Raw genomic sequence first — 22,341 nt, forward strand, 5'->3', positions numbered from 1 at the left:
GTGTAGCATCCCACTGCCTTTGGGTAGCACCAGCAAAATGACCTATAGCTGACAAAAAGCCCAAGATATTTCCTTTGTCCTCTTTTTGCAAATCTGCCTTATTCCTTTTCACTACAAAGCCCACTAAAGCACACATGTCCTAGCTGGGATTTGAACGCCACAGTACTGTAGCAATGGTATAGTAGAAGAAATGCTAAGTCAAGGCCTGAAGCAGTGATTGAGCACCTGGTGGGAAGGCAGGGCCAACCCAGGGGAGCTCAAGTGCACCTGAGTGACTGGAAGGGATAGAGCCAGGTTCCACCCCTTTCCAGACCTCATTTAAGGGCTGGCAGTGGAGGTGAGGGTATTTTGTCTGGAGATCCTTGCCTGCTTGAGGCTTTCCAAAGGTAAGCAGCTCTTTTCCTTCAGTTCTGCATCCATAGCTGCTGCATTTCAGTTTGTTCTCATTTGCTGTAGCTGAAGATTTTGCTACCCTGCTATTATCACAGTACTTTCCGTTCCATTATAGTATTACAGCTATAAAATGGGTTTTCCCAGGTCTGAAAGACTCTTTAGTGTGAGAAAGCACCTGTAGGTAAAAAAAAGACCAGGCAGCTCTCAAGGTGAGTATAGCCAGTCATGTCATACAGGTAAGTGATGAGTAAAAGGGGCGCAAGCAAAGAAAGTAGGTCCTTCTCAGATCTTATACTTGGAGACTGGTTCATTTATTAGATTCAGAATCAATAAGGTTGGAAAAATCCTCTAAGGACATTTAGTCCAACAGTCCTCCTATCTCCAATGTTGCCCACTAAACCATGTGTCTAAGCTTTAGCCTCACAAAACCCATCTGCAGTGGGGTTCAGCAGTTGGTCCCTACCCTTCAGTGTTATCAAATGGTGCTTGTACCTCCCAGAGTTCTGATCACTGATGAAGACGCTGAAGTGCATACATGTAACTATTTCTGGTCAGAGCTTCTTCCTTGTTGGCTCTGCAGTGTTGTTGTTCTGTTTCAGTTCCTTCTCCTGCTCCAGAACTGCTATCATTTGAATTCTCGTATTCATTTTCTAGTACACCTAGAGCAAGAGAAAAGAGCAGCAGAATGACCCTGCCAGTGATCTCTGCTGTCAGCCTACCTGAAATATTACTACCCCAATGTTCCTCCAGTGCTAGCTGGCTGCAGAGAGCCCCTGGGGGCACTGGGTTTAATGGTGTAATTAATGAGCTCCTGAGGTGGCCAGTACTGCTCGATCTCCCAGGAGTGCAAATGCTCTCTTTACCTCTCATACTTTCTGCAGTTACATGGAAGGCTTTGTGCTTTTTTCCATACTTATTCGGAAGGTTATTTGTAACATGACAAATGCCCTGGTGAATCAGATTAATGGGCTATCTTGGCTGCCCAGCATCTTAGCTCAGACAGAGCCAGCAGGAGATGCCATTTACAGTGTGCATGTGAGCCCAGCTACCAGTGGCAGTCCTTCCTCTTCACACTCCCCATGTTCCCAGGCACTGTGTTTGGGCTGTGAGAGCCTACATCCTCATCAGATCCATTTGGTATTTATTTATGGACTTGTTATTGATGAATTTGTCTAGCCTGTTTGTGGATGTAGGGACTGTCTCCATGAGCTCCTGAGGCAGTGAGTGAGGCTGGCTGCTTGCAGTGTGGTCAACTGCTTGCTTTTGCCTGTCTGGGGCTAATGGCCCATGGGATTTGGCGAGTGCCCTTGAGCTCCAGCTGTGAACAAGATGGTGGATACAGCAGTCTGTAATGGCTTTGAAAGCCCTCACATACCTCACCCCAAGGTCTCTCCTAAAGTAGATTCCTTTGCTTTTACCAAGCAGTTGATGAACTCTCCATGTGACCTTTAAAGGTCCCTTCCAATTCAAAGGTTTGTATGATTCTACATTCTATATGATGGGAAAGATTGCTGGCTTGCTAGCATACGTTACATAGCTAATGTATGGGATATATAAATACATTTTTAAGAGGTTAGAAGTAGAATTCTGATATGCTGATAATGGTGCATGTTACATTTATTTTTTGTCTGTCTCTTTACTGAAGTTTCCAAAAGTTGTCATATGCAACCATTTCTGCTTTTGTAGCTCAAATATTAATGTTGATTTGAGGTGTGCTAATCTGAAGTTTTTCCTCTAAGGAACAAGGCAGCAGGATGTGGATGCCTTAGACAGACTTCCGTTTCCAGCTGTGTTTTGGTCTGTTTTGCCTCATGGGCCTCTCTCTACACACCTACATAGTGTGCATTGTTACCAGCATGCAAAATCATTTGTAATACTCAGCATTGCTGTGGGTAATCAGCTAGCTGAAGTGTTTGGGAACTGCAATTTAATCTCAGTGGTTTCTTCTCCTCTTCTGTTTCTCACCACAGAGAGAATTGGAGTTATCATAGAATCACTTGAGTTGGGACATTTGAAGTCCACCTACTCTGATTCTCCTGCAATGAACAGGAATGCCTACAGCTCAGTCAGGTTACTCAGGGTCCTGTCCAGCCTGATCTTGTGTGTCTGCTTGTACTGGTAGTGGGGGTTGCCATGACCCGGGTGCAGCACCTTGTGCTTGGCTTTATTGAACATCATGAGATTTATCTGAGCCCTCTGCTCAAGCCTGTCTAGGTCTCTCTGGTTACCTGAAAAGAAGAAAGACTCTTATTGGCACTTCCAGCAGCAGACTGGTAGTCAGCTTGAGCCCTAAGTCTTTCTTTCTCCTGCCCCTTTCTCCCACTCTAGCATCTTAATCTTTATACCATTTTGCACATACTCTACAAAAACTGGCAATTTTCTTTCTGTATTTCTAAAACACAGTTGTTATTTAGTTGTGATGGAATTATTTCTGAGGGACCCAGGGCCTGTGATGCTCTGTGCCTGCAGACAGCTGGCACAGAGGCTGTGACTGCCTGGAAAAGCTCAGGGGCTAATCTTTGCTGCAGTGGGGTTCATCAAGTCCAGCTTTGCTGACGCATCCCTGGATGCTCTGTCTCATTGCCCACAGGGAGCATGTAGGACAGCCAGCCTCCTAATTTGTACCCTGAACCTTGTGTGCTACAATTTCTCCTCCATTGTGATAAGCAGCACCCACATGCCATCTGTCTACTTAGTAGTCCATAGGCATACAGGTAAAGGTGGTGTTTCACAGAATGGAAAAGAGGAAAATGTTGCTGTCGTGCACCAACAAATGTTTATTGTCAAGTGAATCTTTCTGAGACAGTCATCAGAAGCTTTAAAAATGTCCTCACTCTCCAGGCGTTTTGAGAAAAAGACTTTAAACTGGTGCTTGTAGGAATACCTGCTTTTTCTTTTTTTCCTTTGTCTATCACAGCAGACCCTGCTCATAGTCTGTCCCCTTCTTTCTTGTAGCCCTGCTAGAGCTGCTCTTCTGTCATTAGGTTTAGCAGTTGGGTTCTTTTTGGCTGAGAAAGGCACAGTATGCTTATTCTTGTTTTACAAAGTTTCTGTGCTACCTACTTTGCTGTAACTTGTTACTCCTGCTCCCCTTTCTGAACCTTGCTGTAGAGCTAGTGACCCCTTCTTTTAATAGCCTTCCTCTAAGACAGAGTGGGAAGGAGGGGTGGAAAGGGAGAGGAGGTGAAAACAGGAATGACTGGTTGATTGTGTCTTGTCCCCGAAAAAGAAATTGTATTGACTTCAGTGTTTTCATTAAGAACTGTAATGTGGGGCTTGAAAAAGAAAAAACCAAAACCCTGGGGGCCTTCATTTGTCCCACTGTATTTGTTTCTCTGAGGAGATTTGATGTATGCATGGTAGTCTTGCCCACCTCAAACTGGGTAATGGTTAACTAACTAGCAAGACTTGCATGGAGAAATGCCCAGGGGCAGTAACTCCTCTGATCCCAGGGAGGAAATCCCAAAATGTGACAATAGGATGCTGGTCTTCACTCAAAATCAATGGTCATGACTGTAGCCTCTCCCACCCAAAAGTTGCATGTTGACTGGGCACCCCAAGGGTGATGTGTCCACACAAGTCCCCAGACCCTGGTTGGACTCAAGTAAAGAGGTCTCAGTACAGTGCTCACCTGAGAGGAGATCCAACCTGTTCTCATCCTTAATGAACATACAGTCTGATGGCAGATGTCCACCCACCATCACCACAGGATCAGCTCCCACCTTCGGCCAGTTGCAGGTCACGCTGCCCAAACACGATGGAGGAGGACAGTAAGTCCAGCCTTGTGCCACTCAGGAAGGGCAGAAATAAAGGTTTTATGGCAGTAAGCTTCAAAAGGGAGATGGTATGTATACAACACAATGTGAGCAGTGGCACATTAACAGCAGGTGGACCAAAGGATAGCATGATGTTTTCAGGAAATGGCTTCAAGATGTGGAGGCAGAGTTTGGTGAGGTCACTCGGCTCCTGCAAGTGTCAGACTGTATGTACAGTTGGGTTGTTTGCCCAGGGGGCTGGATTATAGATGCTGAAATAAACACCTTGAACTTGATTTGCAATAAGGACATGAGATGCCTCAGGACCAAATGCTTTGATCAGCAGAAACACACTTATTACACTGCATTAATTGCTAAGGTAGGCTGAGCCAGATGTCACACCAGCTTTCTCTTCATCAAAAGCAGCAGCATGAAGTTTCCTATGCATCTCAGCACTCATTTCCTTCACAAGAGCTTTTATATTTCACGGTTCCTCTCCTTTCTTTTCCGGTTGCTTGAACAGCTGTCTAATTCAACCCTGGAAGAGCTTGCATTGCTTTAGCAATACTGAGTCCCATGTGCTCCCAGCTGCTGCCAACATGGCTCCTTCTCATTCACTCAGACTCTTTACTGCTGGTGCTGGGCTGAGCGTTCTCCAACCAGAAGAGGCATAAAATGTAAAATGTGAAGTGTTTACAGAGACAACACCTTGCTTGCTTTCAAGATCAAAACCTCCACTCATACAACCACACAGCCCTTGAACACCTCCAGGGATGGTGACTCCACCAACTCCCTGGGCAGCCTGTGCCATTGCCTCACCACTCTTCCTGAGAAGAAATAGACAAAGAAAGGCTAACGGTGCTTGCTGAGGTCCAACTATTTATTATTGAAGAAGCACCAATTTTAGACCAGCTAATTTCCATTAGAACAAGGAAGAATAAAGGATACTTTGGAAGAGTTTATAGCTTATGCTGTCTACAGCCAAGTTGGAAAAAAAAGAAATAATCAGAGCAGAAGTCTAAATAAACCCAAGGTTTTGTGTATTGCAAATGGAACTGGAGTTTGTTCCTGAGTATGTAACAGTCCACATCACTGCAAAAACAAAGAAGACATTAGGCAGTAGCAAGATCTTAAGGACTTTATTGTTCACATTTGCACAGTAGCTTAGTGAAAAGCATATGGAGCCATTTAAAATGCCATTCAGCTGACGCTGGCTTGCCTACACAGTGCATATATTTAGTATTTATTGTAATTATAGGTTCACAGAGATGCATCTACAAGTGTGTACTCTTAATATAGTTGACTGTGTAATCAAGGCTTATTTTTATTATGGACTTACAAATTTCCTGAGTTGTGTATTTAAATTAATTTCAACTCATCAATGGAAGGGTCTATGGTAATGAGAATCTTGTGCGTTTTATAAAGCCACAGAGCTGTAATCCTCAAACAGCTCCCAATTATTTCAAAATAGAAATAATAGCAACATTTTCTGTCTTCCTTCTCAACCAGCAGGAAAAGTTGATTATATTTCCGTCTTTGCATACTGGTGGGCTACAAAAGAGAGCTTATGGGGGATAAAGTGAATCTTCATGCTTGCTTCTGAGTCTAAGTCCCTGACACTTGGCATCTTGTCTGCGTACAGATATAACATTTTTAACTGTGCATTTTAGTCATGCTAACTTACCAAGATTACAAACATGAAATCAAATTGCTTTCATGAACCACATAATCACAGAGTCAGTGAGGCTGGAAAAGACCTCTGAGATGACAGTCCAGCTGTGAGTCCACCCCCACCATGCCCACTGCCCACATACATCCACACAGCCCTTGAACATCTCCAGGGACAGTGACTGCATCACCTCCCTGGGCAGCCTGTGGCACTGCATCACTGCTCTTGCTGAGAAGAAACTGTTCCTAATATGCAACCTGAACCTTCCCTAGCACAACTTGAGGCCATTCCCTCTCATCCCTCATTCACCTGGGAGAAGAGGCCTACTCCCACTTTGCCACAACCCCCATTCAGATAGTTAAAGAGAGCAATAAGATCTCCCCTGAGCCTCCTCCATACTGAACAATCACAGTTCCCTCAGCCACTCCCTGTCAGACTTGTGCTCCAGACCCCTCACAGCTTAGTTGCTCTTCTCTGGACATGCTCCAGGGCCTCAGTATCTTGTAGTGAGGGGCCTAAAACTGAAAACAGTACTCGAGGTGTGGTCTCTCTTGTACCAAGTAACAGAGGACTGTCACCACTCTGGTTCTGCTGACAAGGAAGGTTTTTGGTGTTTTTTGTCTGCTTGTTCATATATCAAGTTTGTAACCCCAAGAGAGCAATGCCATCTTTTGTTCTGTCAGTCTCAGTAGCATTAGGAATTTCACTGGGGCTGGTGATGGACTGGAGCTCTCAGTATCCTGCTTCCACCACAGCATCACAAACAGGTTGCAATCCATGTGACTGCAGCTGAGAGCCTGGAAGTGAGATGTGAGTTTATCTTCAAGATTCTGAAACTAGGAGGCAGATAAGAATGCATAACAAATTGAAGTCTCAGAAGCTCGTGCTGCTCAAGTGCATGTTTGGAATGCATAGGACTGCTAATGCTGCAGAATGCTCCTTCTTTCAACCAAACATGGCACTGCTTTCAAAGCTGTATGACAGGGCTTCTGGTTTTAAGCAGATCAATAGAAGGCTGATGCACATAAAAGCTTATAGGGTTTTTTAAGGTGCTTGGCTCCTGAGCCTCTGATGAAGTCTCAAAGTCAGGATAACAAGTGGAAAGCCCTCCAAAGCAAGCCAGCAAGAAAAATGAGGATGTGGGTGTTTATTCCCTATCCTCAGGGGGTTCAGAGCTCTGACTCTGCCTCGTCTTACAGGAAGGCAACAAATCCTCTCAAGAAAGTAGGTTTGTATGCCTCCTTCTGCCAGAAACTGTGCAAGATTTACTCTTTTTGTCATAAAATAGAGCTGAAGTGGTGGTTTTGCCCCTTGTTTATTTTACATGAGAGATTTTTGACACAGAACACCACATCTACCCAAATCCAGATGAAAAACCCAACCCCAAATTCTGCCTTACAGCAACCTTCTTAGGTTCTTTTTCATTCATATCAGCCTCATATAACTGGATGCTATCAGATGGCACACACTATCCTCCTCCTACTGAGGAACATCCATCTCACTGCATAGGCCAGGATTAAAAGTGAAACCACTCCAGGTGACAACTCAAGTCCTCTTGTGCCACATGCACTGAGAAAGGCCTACATCACAGGACTTATCACTAGAAAATATAAACCACAGTGAGACAAAAATCTTCATTTGCTGAAGTTGTGAATAGTGTATCGCTGATTTACAGTACAGTGAATGGATGTCAGCCAGTACATGGGCATGGGGCTGAGCTTACACTTCAGGGAAGATACCACAGAAGGTCCAGCTTCCTTAGCATGTCTGCCTGGGATGGTGGGCAGGGCCTGCTTTCATTGCCTCTTTGTCACTCTGTTATCCCAAGGGCAGTGGTGAAACCACCACTGTTATCCTGCAGAGTGGGTGACATTGTTTTGCTGCAAGGGCAGCAGGTATATGCAGGTCAGCAGGATGCAGCTAGAGGCAGCAGGGTGGGTGAGTTGGGGTCTAGCAACTCACTGACCCTGAGCCCATTCACCTCACTGCACTCTGAAACTCAGCACCTGTAGGCTACTCTGCTTTAATTCTGTGTGCAATGCTATAGTGTGATGGAAAACACAGCAATGACAGCAGTGTAGGAGAGTCCCAGACTGCAGCAAATGAGGACAAGCCCAAATACAGCAGCTTCAGAAGAAGAAATAAAGGAGAAGTGCTGCTTACCTTTAGGAAGGCCTCAGGTAGGCAGGGATCTCCAGACAAGACACCCTCACCTCTTCTGCCAGCCTTTAAATGAGGTCTGGAAAGGGCTGGAGCCTGGCTCTACCCCTTCCAGGCACTCAGGTGCATTGAATACACTTGATCTCCCCTGGGTTGGCCCTGCCTTCCCTCCAGGTGCTCAATCACTGCTTCAGGCCTTGACTTAGCATTTCTGCTATACTGTGACATCAAATGAATCAGCCGTCCAAGATTCTGAATTTCACATACTTTCTTAACATGACACTACAGAGAGAAATCCAAAATCCATTTACTAACCCGCTTCAGTACTGAAAGTACTCTTCCCTTCTTTCTCTTTTAATTAAAACAGAATGAGGACCAACTTTGTTAAAAGAAAAATAAACCCAGCTTCTTCAGTATTTTTATTCCTTCTAGGGTGCTTTTTATCAAACGGCTTTGGAGATCAAATGCTGCTGCAGGAGCTTTATTTCCTCCTGTTGCCTGGCTGGGAGCACTGCTGCCACAGGTTGTGATCTGTGCAGGGCTGGAAGGGTGCAGAGCTCTCTCTTCAATGTCTTTTAGATAAGAGTAATATGGGGTGGAAGTGGAGTTTTCTCAGTTTATCCCAACCCCCTCACATTCATTAAATGGAAGAAGGGTGTTGCACATATGTGCTCCCAGAGTGTTGGCCAGAAGCAGTATTTGGGTGTTGTGAAGAACATGTGATATGGCAGCCAGCAGCCACAGAATCACAGATTCATGAAGGCTGGAAAAGACTTCTAAGATCACCCAGTCCAACCATGAGCCCACCCCCACCATGCCCACTGCCCACGTCCCTCAGTGCCACATCCACACAGCTCTTGAACACCTCCAGGGACAGTGACTGCACCACCTCCCTGGGCAGCCTGTGCCACTGCAGCACTGCTCTTGCTGAGAAGAAATTGTTCCTAGCATCCAAGCTGAACCCCTCCTGGCACAACTTGAGGTCATTCCCTTTTGTCCTATCACTGTTAATTGGGAGAAGGGGCCAGCCTTACCTCACTACAATCTCTTTCCTGATGGCTGTAGAGAGCAATAAGGTCTCCCTTCAGCCTCATGAAGACTGAACAATCCCAGTTTCCTCTGCCACTCCCTTTCAGACTTGTGCTGCAGACCCCTCACAGCTTAGTTGCTCTTCTCTGGACATGTTCCAGGGCCTCAATGCCTTTCTTGTAGTGAAAGGCCCAAAACTGAACACAAAAAAACGTCTGCCCTTTGACTTAGGTGATATTCTGTTTGAAACTGCTCTGGATGCATTTCTCCCATGAGCCATTCTATAGGAAACGGATAGGGGACACAGGAGGCTGAGGGCACACGTTTGCTGATGCAAGGTCCAAACTCAGCTTTAACTAAGAATCCAATTAAAGTCAGAATATTTTATTACCTCTGAATAAATCCCTGTACTTACATTTGGAAGCTTAAGGGATTTTCCCATGCAATCTGCCAAGTGAATTTCCCAGGGCTGTGAGAAGTTGGAGGAAAGGGCTCAGCGCTGACTCCTTCGAGGAATGAAGCCAAAAGGTGGGAATAAGTTCGGGCTGCAGCAGGACATGGGGCTGCTGGCAGAGCGTAGACGCTCCCCTTCTCCTGTTCTCCTGCAGAACAATTACGCAGAGCACAGCAGGACGCTGGGCAGCGCTGTTTGCTTCTGTCCTCATCTGTCATTAGGGTATTTTCAGTCCTGCTGCCCGGAGGCATCTTAACAGCAGCTCACCCACCATCAACAAACCCATTAGTTTAAACAATGAGGATAGGCCACACGGTAATGGTGCTAAAATTGCTTTGGTAAATGCAGCTATAAGGAGGATGGTGATGATAGGGCTGTGTGAGGAGCCCCATGTACTCCATAAACCATCCTGCAGTCAGCACCCCTGGCCCCAAATCGGCCAATGGATTCCAGCCTGCTCCATACCCTGTTTCCATCAAAACAATGATACAACTTTCCCTATCGCTGATACCAGCTCAGCAGACAGGGATATGCTTATTTTGCTTGTTTTTTCCCTTCCCCCAAGCATTATTTCCTCAGGGCTGAGGAGAGGAATTTTGCTCCCAGTCCATGGCTCAGCTCATTGCTGGAGCAGCTCATACTCATCCATCCTGTGTTGGATGTGAGATGCCCGGCTGCCTACCTGTCACCCTCTCTGCTTTATGGGCCCGTCAGGCTGTTTTTATTCACTTCTAATATAATCTTTCCACAATAAGCAGTGTGCATGGCTGGAGACAGGCAGGAAGGCTGCTGCTATTACCTGGGAGCTGTGATAAATTGCTTTCAGGCTTGCAGCAACTACAGGAGGGTTAGTGCTGAAGTTTTAAGGAACGTTCTTTGCTTCCTGTGCTTTGTGTGCACATCAAGGCGTGTATTTATTGCCTTTCTTTCAAGAGTGTGCCTATGTGTAAAAACCGACTGCCTGATCAGTGCAGTAATGCTATGATTAATTTAAAGGTGGTCCATGAGTGGGAAGAGCAGTACTGGTGTCTCACCAGCCGTGTAACCCCGCACCATGAAACCCAACTGTCTGACAGTTACTGTTGGAATCATTTTTCTCTACCCAGGGTTGCACAGGATTACGGTATTATAAGTGGGATTTGCTCTAAAGGCTGGTGGCCCTCTGCATCTTAGGGATTACTCCAGCTTCTCCTGAAAGGAATATTTGATAATGCTCCTCTAATGAGACTGCATTCAATTGAATTACTTCCTGCCTTCCCCCTGAAGCAGGATCTTCTCCTGTGATAGCAGACTCATGCACTGAAGGCAGTCTCACACAGTCCTTTCTAGGGGGCACGTGGGATCTCTGTAACAAGATCTACAATGGCAAAAAGAGAGTTTTGCCCTCAAAATGTGTGAAACAAAGCATTTCTGGTTCTGGTGGCTTTCTTTGTGCCTGAGGGCTCCTCCCCACCACCACGTGTTGTGTGGCCTAAACCGTCTGGCTTTAAAGGGAGAGCTCTGCCAGCAGATCTCTAGGCGCATCTGGAGGGCTCCATGCCACCCAAAGGCCACCTGGAAGCTCCCTGGGTCTGTTTGCTGTGGACTCACTAAATAAACAGCCTTGTCCCTCCAGGCAGGTGGGCTCTGCAGTGTAGGGTGTGCTGCCTGTGCTGCAGGGCTGGGGATGAAGGGAGACTCAAAATCACAGAATGGTTTGGGCTGGAAGGGAGCTCAAAGCTCACCGAGTCCCAGCCATGGGCAGGGCTGCTGCCCACCAGCTCAGGCTGCTCAGGGCCTATTCCAACCTGGCACCAAGCACCTCCACGGATAGGGCACCACATGCTTCCAGGCAGGCTGTGGGTGGTGCCAAGCTGGGGCTGACATACCAGAGTGTGGCTGATGGCTTCGCTCTGTTCCTGTGGCCAGTGAGAGCTGTAACATTGGAGGGCACACAGCTGAGGCCAGTGCCCCTCTGCCCCCCCCAAGGCTTACTGCGGTTTCCCCCCACGTCAGTCAGGCCAGGAGTGCCGCTGTCCTTGCAGGAACATCTCTTTCCCACCCTTCCACCCAGAGTCTCCCCGGCTTCAGTGGCTTTCAGAATTCCTTGTTTCCCATCTCCAAAGAAAACTCTCACCCGGAAGTTCTTTTCTTAATTTATTTATGTAACACAGTGTAGAAAGCTATCAATTCATAAGCAATGGTTCTGTACAATCATCCTGCAGAGGATCCCTGTTAATTTTCGACCAGCAGGCACTTTTCCCCCCCCAAGAAGTGCTCACAATTAACAGGGATTCTTTTTTTAATATTATTATTATTATTTTTTTTTCTTTTAAAGATCAAAAAGATACATGGAAAAGAAAAGAAGGTTTACCTTCCAATGCCTAAAGTGTGCACATAAAACAGGCACAAAGAAACAAACGTGTATTCCCATGATTTCTACGTCACTAATACAGCCAGGAGCAACAATCTGTACAATAAAATGCAACTGCAGAGGAAAAGAATTTCAATAACCCATCCGGAATACTTCTTAAAAAATGTGGTTTTGCTTTAAAATGCATAGTGATCGGAAAAGAACGTGCGGCAAAGAGAAGCAGCTAAACCCCACAGACACAGAAAGCATCCCCCATCCATTCTTAAAGCATATTTCAATTAGGACTTCATGGTTGTTTGTTTGTTTTTCTTCTGTCACGAATCACAAGAATAATATACAACTGGCTAAGGAGCTACGTGATAAATAATTGGGAAAGAGAAGCTATCCATGCACTAGTTAAATACAGCTAAACTCTTTACAGTTCACAAAAAACATTCATTAATAATGTAGTGTAAAGACGGAAATGTAAAGAGAGAGAGAGAGAGAGAGAGAGAGAAAATACATTACTGATTTTATTAATTCAAGTTCAGGCATCTACTTGTGTTACAGCACAGCTGTCAAAAGGCGATAATGAGTAAATAATAAAACAAGAGTGTTTTTGTTTCTCTCCATATTATTCTATAACTGAACACCAATGGGCAGTGAAGCGATCGTTCTGCTGTCCAACTCATGAGGCTGCTGTGGTGTCCTAATTCTGCATCTGTTCGAAGAACTTGTAGGTGGGGTTCTCGTAGCCGTTCTGCTGCATCTTGGAGAGGTGGCGCTCCTCCGGTGTCACTGCAGCATCCACCTGTTGTGGGAAGAAGGAAACCAGCTCAGATCCTTGCTCAGCTCACAGCATACCCTGCACTTCCTCAATGCCAAGATTAATAGCCAGGAAAAGACAGGGAGATGAGAACCAGTCTGCAACCTAATTCTTTGCTGGGATTGCAAAACAGGCTGACAAAACTCATCAGCCTATGGATTTTGTTGCTTTTAAGATCTCCAACCATCAACTCATCCACACAAACCACGTCCCTCAGTGCCACATCCACACGGCTCTTGGATACCTCCAGGGACGGTGACTGCACCACCTCCCTGGGCAGACTGTGCCACTGCATCACCGCTCTTGCTGAGAAGAAATTGTTCGTAATACCCAACCTGAACCTCCCCTGGCACAACTTGAGGTCATTCCCTTTCACTTTCACTGTTAACTGGGAGAAGAGGCCAGCCGAACCTCACTACAATCTCTTTCCTGGTGGCTGTAGAGAGCAATAAGGTCTCCCTTGAGCCTCCTCTTCTCCAGACTGAACAATCCCAGCTCCCTCATCTACTCCCTAGACTTGTGCTCCAGGCCCTTCACAGTTCCACTGCCCTTCTCTGGACACAATCCAGGGCCTCCATGTCTTTCTTGTAGTGAGGGGATATGTTTCACGTCTCTCTGCTAGTCCCCTGTCATTACTCTTTTTCCTCCTGGAGTACATACAGCATCTGCACTTATGATCAACTGGTCACAAAAGGAAATAAAAAGCTCACAAAAAAAAAAAGAAACTAGAAGAATCAGAAGTAAGGGTTTTCTATTCGTGCTGTAGTCCGATCTGCTGCAGGTGCTCTAGTCTGAAGGCTATTAAAAGTTAACTGGCAATAACAAAAAGAGGGTGTGAAGGAAAAGCCAGAGCAGCCAGGCAGAGGGTGAGCCAACATCTTGCTGCACTCTCTGAAACCAATTTCTCTGGCTCCAAGGTCATATTTGGTTAGGTTTAGCAACCAGAGGCCTGACATGTCTTCACTGCTTAAGTACTTCTACTTAACAGAAACTGACCTTTCTTGATTACCTGCAAGACAGGCATAAAGACAGCTCAGTCAACACTTCTCCACTGAATATCTGCTGCTCCACAAATTACTTCCTTCTTTACTCAATATTACAGTAATGTAAAATGCCAATTAGAGTGGGCAAGAGCTGACTCTAAATGTTAATTAGGTATTCTACCTCTGCTGGGAGCTCAATATCTGCTGTGTACAAAAACCCAACCATGGCACAGCCATCTTACCAACCAACAGCAGCTATTAAAACACACTTGAAGAAGTCTGCTTGTCAGCTATTTTGCTTGCTCTCTGAGCTGTTTTTAACAGCTCTTAGAAGGCAGAAAGTGAATTTTAAACTGTCAAAAATGTAACATGAGGAAGGTGCCTCAGCCTCTAGGCTCACATACAGGGTATGGGCATTTTACTGTAGAATTTTGTAAGCAGTGACCCTTAGGAAAAATAGCCATTTCTTTTGGGCATAAAAATAACCTTTTGTGTAATGGAAAGTATATTCTCTTAACAAGTCTTATATAGCAGACAAGCTAACCCTGGCTGCCTAATAATAAAAAAGTAAAGGAGCAGTACTTATATTTGATACTCACTTTCAACCTACTCTACAATATTCACCTCAAGTAAGGGCAGCCTATGGCTGTCTGCGAGTTGGCACCTGATGCCCTGGAGGAATATAAAAGCTGTGTTCTTCCATGCTTGAGACAAGGCAAACTGCTCAGCTTATTTTTGTAGCCCTTCCCTTACTGCGATGCATTATATGATCATACCACCTTCCTGCAGGGCCGCCAGAAAATGGATCCTCTCAGAGACATTTTCCATCTTGATGGTCTTTTATTACTTAAGGGAAGAAATGCTTCTGCATGCGGCAAGTACATATGACTGCTCAGATCAGCTGCCAGCCCTGAACCCATTTTTCTGTGCTCCCCTTCAAAATTTCACCCATGTTCCAATCAGTGCTGCATCTTCTGTGAAATCTCTTTCTTGTACAATAATTACACACTAAGGTGAAACATCCAACTTGAAAGGTCACACGCTGTTTTCCCTTGCAAGCTGTGGCAAACAGCCTCCCCCAAATCAATTTTTTCACCTCCTGCAAAATGGGCAGGAAATCACTCCCCAGATTTCCATTATGCTAGAAATCAGGGGGAGAAATTACTGCCTTCTTCCCTTCCTCTCCAGAAGCAAGAGAAGGAATTCTATTCTGCTGATAGAATACACACTCCCCTTGGCCCGCTCACATGGGCAGAGCGCTCAGCCTGGTTGCCAACAACCATTTCAATCCATCAAGGACAGGAGAACCCTGGGAACTTCACAGTTGCCTCCTCTTCAACCTCTACATGCAGATCCCCAAGGCACCTCTGCACAGCCACTTGCTCAGCAGCCAGAGACCTCACACTCGCATTTCAAAGCCAACTTTTCCCTCCATGTTGATACACCATCCACAACCATGTGCACTGAATCATCTTCTAGCGATGCCTTGACACTATCACCGTGCTGCAGACCGCTTGTTTTCAAGTAAGTATTTCACTGTAACAGCACTAGGGTCTCACAAACCCATTCAATACAGGTCTTGTATAAACACAAACAAGGCCTAATCTTTGCCCTAAGGACCATGCAAATTTAACAGCATTAACTATTTCCATTGTGGCTGTGTCACTGCACACCATCTGCCACTGCTGCTGTTGTCACCAAGGCGGCTGTGATGGAAAGAGAACAAAGCAGGGAAAATTACACGTGCTCCAGTTGCATTTTTTTTTAGCACTTACAGAATATAAGAACACAATGCAAATGTACAGGAGAAGGAGCCCTTCCTTCTGCTCTTGAATGGGCTGCTATCATGCTGGGTCAGCCATGGTTCTTGTGCATAGCAATGCTGCACTACAGGAGTTCTGGTGCCTGTCCAAATCGAGAGATCAGAGCCTCATAACTCACAGCTAAACCTACTGACTGCTCAACAAGATTCTCTTCTAGCATAAAACCAGTGTAATACGGAGCTGTGGGGGCTGAGAAATCAGAGATCTCCAAACAATACAATCAGGGATCTTCAAGCATCAATATGTGCCTGAGGGCATTTTTCTCTCTAACAGGATGCAAAGGAAGGGTGTGCCAGAACCTGTGCTGTACTTCCTCCCATTTAAGCTCCAAACAAACACTGGACAGAACTCTGTAACCTGTTTTAGCTTAAGCCTCCCACTCATCACTGCTTATTCAGGAGTAGGAGATATGATAAGCACACAGCATAACCTGCTTGTGAGAAAGAAACAAGGAAAGGTAACACATCATAAATAAAAATGAATCAAAGGAAGAGAAAGCAGAAGAGACAAAACAATAGATGAGAACCCTGGAAGAAAATCAGGGAGGAAGAGATTGGGAAAAAATATGAGGAAGGATGGTAGAAATCAGAATTTTTAACACCCTCGAACAATATTCTGTACCAAAAAGACCCACTTTTCTAACTTGTTCACAGAGGAAGCCTCTGAAATATGGCATTTAGAAATGAAAGGATTTATTGAGACTTCCACTTGCAGACTTACTCGCTTCTTCAAATTTCCCCTTTAGCCTTTAAAATGACTAGTGCTAGTGCTACCTCTCCTTCCTACAGCTGACAGCCACACACTAATCCATCTCGCTGCCAACCTATGTGCACTATTGCTCATCCTGAATGTCTCCTCTTCTACTCACTTTTACCCATTTTGACTGACAAACTGTTCCTCTCTTTTCCTTCAGCCTTTGTCCCAGGTATTGCTCTGTCAAACTACACGCTTTGACCTTGGCTCTCTCCTTGTCAGTAAATCACTAAAGCCCTTTACCATTTCAAGAAGCTTTTTGCACCCATTATAGAGGCGGCAGAAGTTGAACACGGCATTTAAGAGGTGCGGGTGCTTTCATGCTGCTGAGAAGCAATCTAGATGCTTCTCTGTTCTACAGCGTGATGTCTCCTGAGAAAACAGCTAGGTTAAGTAGATAACCTCTTTAAAGAATGTCCATCTATCCCCTCCTGCTCCAGCCTATAAATCTTCCACACAGAAAATCGTTGTGTGAAGTCAGGAGGATGGCAACAGTGTGGGAAATTTTCCATGCTGCCTCTACACATGTGGGAAAGGTGAAACTCCCAGACAGGATGTGCTGCCAGCACTCAGAGATGCGACAAATAATACTATACTGTTCTTTAAATGATGTTAAATGGATGCTGCCTAATACACATCTGCAGACTGGTCACTGAGATGTGGACTTTGGAGTATTACAACAATTGCAATGGCTCCTTTGCTACTGCTGTGAGCCCTCCATCACTGCTTCTCCCCACAGGCTGCTGCTGGAGGTGCTGCTGCTGTGACAGACAACAAATGAGCTTCCAAGCTGAGATATCGAATGAGTTGTGACAGCTGGCTGCAGTCTGGAGCACAGGAGGAGGGAACCTCTCTTTCTTCTACCTTCTTTTACAGCGATAGCTGAGGTGGGTGCACCAGCAAAAGCCATTCTCAACACGTCTGCTGGAGTGCAATGTACACATATAGCAAGTAATTTTCAACCATGCAGTCATTCATCATTTTACATCCACTGTCACAGACAAACTCTCACAGTAACTTCTGACATGCATCAAACGGGTTTCAAGATCTGTCAAAACATACTCACTCAACCCAGAGCTCACATACAGTTATTTTTACCTCACGTGTTTTTGCTCTTTCGTGCTTTTTGTACTTGTCATATCGAAGACGCACTAATCCTCTTTAGAATGGAAAAACTTAATCTTGAGAACATTCTAATATTAAACATCAATTTCACACATCCTTTGCATGTTGTGGTCTTCTCAAAGTGCTTGCTATAAGATTTTCTACAACTTAGCACAATAATAGATGTTGTGTCCTTTTGGAGGTAGAAAACTCACGCAATGAAGCTATAAAATCTACCAAGACTACAGAGCAAGCCTGGCAGAATGCAGAATCAATCTTAGCTATCAACACCAAACACTACACAGGAAATCTACAAGGCAAAACTATCTATGGTGTGCTAATAAATATCAGCTAATATTTTCAGAAGCACCTCGTACTGTAGATTTTTATATCCAAAAAAAAACCAACAATCCAAAGTTCATTTGACTCAAGGCTGAAACCAGTGTTAATTGCTGACAAGAACAAGACCTGGTTTCAATCTAAAATTTAAAATACCAGTCTTGGAAGATAAAAGCATAAATGTCTCAAGTGCTGATATGAGTATTACCTGTAAATCAGGTACTGACACAGCAAGTTGATACACAGGTATTGATACACACAGGGAAAAACACTTCAGGACTCCCTTTCTGGGTCTTATAATTCAAGTTTTGTTGTGTACAGAGATCCTTTCTTAAAACCAAGCAATATAGGAGGCATTTTATATGCCTGTAAATTGACCACAAATGCATTTGGTAGATTGGGAAGACACAAGCATTTTCATCTTTTATATCCCGCATAGGAGTGTTGTATTTTATTTGTGTTTCCCAAATCTGTGTGCTTCAGATTACTCATAAATCAAAATCTGTTTGTGGCAAAGGTAAATCTGGTTTTGAGAACAAAAAGCAATAAAGTATCTGTACAGGGAAAATTCTTGTAGCTAAAGCACAATCCACAGCAGATCTACCTCATACATTAATCTGCAAACTAAATGAAGAAAACTGGTGCATAAATTCCCACCAACAGTATAAACAGATCTTGTGCAATATCTGATTATTGGCTACTGTAACATGTCCTACAGGACCAACTTTTTCATTACGAGGTGACTGGTCTGGGACAGTTCCACAATAGATTCCTGTGGTTTTGCACCCAACTTAACATGGTTTATATTGTGTCTGAATGTACAAAATGAGAGAATTAAATTCCACTCTGCTAGATGCGACCTCTCAGGCTGTGAGTGTAAGGCCAACCAAAGCAGAGGTTTCTTTGTAAACACATTCTGACTGCTGTACATGTGACGCCACTTGTGCTTGGCTGTCGTTTCTTACCTCCACAACCCCATGATGAATAGACGTGTACTGCTTCTTCTTCAGCATCACCAGGGTAATGACAATCACTGTTGCTATGACAACACCTCCCACCATTAGTCCAATGATGGCACCTTTGTTTGAACCCACATCTTCAGCAAAGAACACCTACAAAGAAAAATAAAAGAAGGCAGGTAATAAACACCTGAGTATTTGGTTAACTTCTCCAGTGAACACAGCAATAAAAAGCCTAATGGAGTACCAGTAAATAAACACTGCATATTATCTGAATTATGCAAAAGTGGTTCACCGCAAAGCGAAGCCCTCATAGTTGGAGAAGACATACAAAAGCAATTTAGGAGAACTATCTGGCCTTTGGTGTAGTAGTACTGTGGCTAAGGGGAAGGCTCATCTCCAGTTCTCTGCTTTGCATGGGACTTCATGACAACAGAAGTGTAAGTAATGGCTTTTTTGGTAAGCAAGTGATGATAATTGCAAAATATGCTTGCAGAGAACTGACCAGGGAGCGTATAGATGTCTTTGTATTTAGAATGCAGGTTGTGAAAGTGTTCATACATCTGCATCTGCTAAGCTTGTTTGGATTACATCTGATGGCCTTCAGTAAGGGAGCGGTGAAGATCTGTAGTGTAACAGTGAAACTGGCATGCAATCAGCTGGGAGAAAATTCTCACACCAAAGGGACAAGGGTCCAGCAAACACAAGCATGCTGATCTAAGCGACCAGGCGAGATTTTGCAGAGCAAAGGGAGAATCAGCTACATCTGGATGGAGACAGTACTCTTGTGTGACCTACACGATGTGACAGCTGTGTGAAAAACAGAGAAGATTCACTTGAGCTGTATGTACTGATAAGGGAAATCAGCAGACAGCAAGATGTTTTACTACGCTTTTAGTAAGACTGGCTGTTAGCAACAAGAGCAGATCTGAAATGCGAGCAATTGTTTTCACTGTCCTCTTTTGTATTCAAAGTAAACACTGGATTATTTTACATTTATGTACGCTTTACAAACCTTTTGTCCCCTTGTCAATATTAGGCTTTTATTATTATTTACCAAAATGTGCAAAAAAGATTAGAGAATAAATTACATTCACAGAATTGTAAGACGACCTCACTCTGCAAGACTAAATACTTTGACAAGTATTTAACAAAAATACAGAGGGAAGCAGGAAACCAGTCGAGAATTATAATGAGCTGTATAATATTTGCAGTCTTTAAAAAACACAATCTTCCTCAGAGAGGTATTAAAGCAGCAGTATAAATATTTATATTGTTCCTAGTTGTAAGCAAGAAATACACTGCGACAAAGTTAAGAATTCACTGCAAAGTATACACAGTACACAGTGTTGGCATAAGTTGATGTGAATTAATAATTTCTCCTCACAATTTCACCTGCATGGGAACGGAAGTCTTACCATGCTATTTCAGAGCACTGTGAAATGCCCCAGCTAATATACGTGTGCAACAGAGGAAGGCCTTGAGCACTTCAAGTCAAGAAAATCAATTTAACTTACTGCTAAAATGTGAGCACCCACAAAGGAGAAAATAACTGCAATTTCAGAAGTTTGCATGTAAAATACAAAGCTGAATTCAAGGCAATATCCTAAGGAGACTGTTTCAGTAAATCTTCCCAGGGCAAAGAATAAAACACAGATGAAAGAATTTTATGCTTACTGCTTTTAAATTAAAGCTAATGGAGAAGGGGATCAGCTAGGATATGGCATGCAGTAAACAAGCAGTGCGCTCCAGTACTTTCTCAACAATACCAGACTCCTTGCTTGGTCTCAATGAAAAGATAACCTAGAGGACTGCCTGCTGATTTTTAAATAATGGCTGCAGCTATCAGCAAGAAGCACGGCATTAAATGCTTTAAAAAGCGTGAAAGGTCCCATTTTAAGCATGACACAGATTGCCCGAGTGCATGGCCTACCGCGCACTCCCCATCCGCTACCACAGGCAGGGCAGCTGGCAGCTCCAAACGGCAACTATCAAACCACTTAAATGCTGAAGGCTGCTGCAGGGAAGTGTATGTGATGCAGGATCAATAACTAACAAACAAGAGCCTGAAAATGCACTTCTTCAAGCTCCTTCCCTTCCGTGAGCTCACACGGTATTTCTCCATCAGGATGTTTAACTCATCTGAGCTAAGCACACCAGAATCTCCCAAATTAGCGCTAATGCATTTTGGATTAGCTCATCAAACTGGGAATTCTCAGTTCTCAGCATCAAAGAGACAGCAGAATATCTTTTCACACAGTGATTGCCTAGTTCAAATGCAAATCTGAGTCCCATGTTAATTTTAATTTTCAGCACTACTTAGCTTTAAGAATATATTAAGAAAAAAAGCTTTCAAGTTTAATACGATACTGAAAGTCACGGAACCGAAATCTCATCATGTAATGTACCTTTACAAAAGAGGAAGCAGAAAAGTCAACACTGCTGTACTTCATTACTTATTAAGAAACTGAAGAAAAGCTTTTAGAAAATGCTCATTCTTACTTACATTGAATTTGGTTGTTATTTTAGTATGCTTAAGAAATACAGTTCAAGGGAGGAATGGTATATTTATCCTATTTGCCCTTAATCTGTTAGTAATTCAGTACAGCTTATGGAACCAAACGCGCAGATGCACAAAGCTAAGGCAGCATCCTCTTATCCCAAGCAGGGGATCTTATGAGAGGTTGTGCTCCATGGAGTTCAGCTCCTCCATGCATCGCTCCCATCTGTTTTGAGAGAACAGGAATCTATTCCTGAATAGGTGTCACTCTATTTCTAGCCGCACCATGCTGTGTCTTCATGCGACTTTTTTCTTTTCATTTTAAACTTGGGTAGCATTTTCTTTCTCTGTATCTCTTTACTTTAGTTATGTGACAAGGGCAGATGAACAGCAGGACAGGTATTGCCCAGATACACGTCTGGCCACGTGGTGGTGTGAGGGCAGGAAGGGACAGAATTTCCTCACACTTATGTAAGATTTACTGGCTCTCATCTTCACTACTGAAATTACTCCAGCTTTACTTCCATGTTAGAGACAAGCACTAGAATCATTAGCTATTCACATGTTGACAGTTTCAGCATCCTCCTAACCCAGAGGAAACAGAGCCACAACTGGCTCCCATGTTCAGGAGTAACCAGCAATTCACACCACACGTACAGAGCACCATTTGTTCACTCACCAGCTTTTGATGATGCACCTCATATCCTGAGTCATGTCGGAACTCCGCATCCATCTTTACTTCAGAAACCTCTTCTGTTTTAACATTGGTCAAGCCAGAACCTGCATTGCAGCACAGCGACATTCTGTTACAGTCATCATTTCATTCGCACTCTGCTTATCTCCACCATTACAGGAGCAGAAGGCAATGGTATCATTCACACGGAGGAGGTGTGATGCAGTGTGAAAGGGAACTGGGAGGAAAGTGAGGTACGTCTGACATGTCAGTCACTGAGGTGACACAGAATGAGCTGGTAAAATTTCTCCTCTGTTAGTGTTCCTTAATTCTCTGCAGCTATGCTGGTACAAGCATCAAAGGCTTTCAGTATGAAACACAGCAAGAGCTAAGCTGCCAGGGACCAACACGGTCTCCTGAACTGGCTCAGAGGGTGCAGACGGATCTGCTCTGACAGCCTCTTTAGCCATGTCAAGCACATTTAGCGTTCAGGCTGAAGTTGTTTTCCTCCCTAAGCTCAGGCCGCTGTGAATTAAAAACACATACCAACAGCATGAGGTCGGAAACTCCATATGTGTTATTTCCTTGC

General features: G+C 44.2%; 1 protein-coding gene across 2 annotated transcripts in view; it reads right to left on the reverse strand.

The window, feature by feature from the left end:
• Nucleotides 1–11,583: 11,583 nt before the first annotated feature.
• Nucleotides 11,584–22,341, reverse strand: part of APP (amyloid beta precursor protein) — a 185,768-nt gene continuing 175,010 nt past the window's right edge. For both annotated transcript variants that reach the window (XM_015880839.3, XM_015880829.3), the window contains 3 exons: nt 21,759–21,859; nt 18,586–18,732; nt 11,584–12,603 (listed from right to left, as the gene is read on the reverse strand). In XM_015880839.3, coding sequence (XP_015736325.2) covers nt 12,502–12,603; nt 18,586–18,732; nt 21,759–21,859 — 350 coding nt within the window. In that variant the 3' untranslated portion in view covers nt 11,584–12,501. The remainder of the gene's footprint in view (nt 12,604–18,585; nt 18,733–21,758; nt 21,860–22,341) is intronic.

This window comes from Coturnix japonica, chromosome 1, assembly GCF_054131305.1.
Source record: "Coturnix japonica strain WE chromosome 1, WE-NBRP24, whole genome shotgun sequence".
Lineage (NCBI taxonomy): Eukaryota > Metazoa > Chordata > Aves > Galliformes > Phasianidae > Coturnix > Coturnix japonica.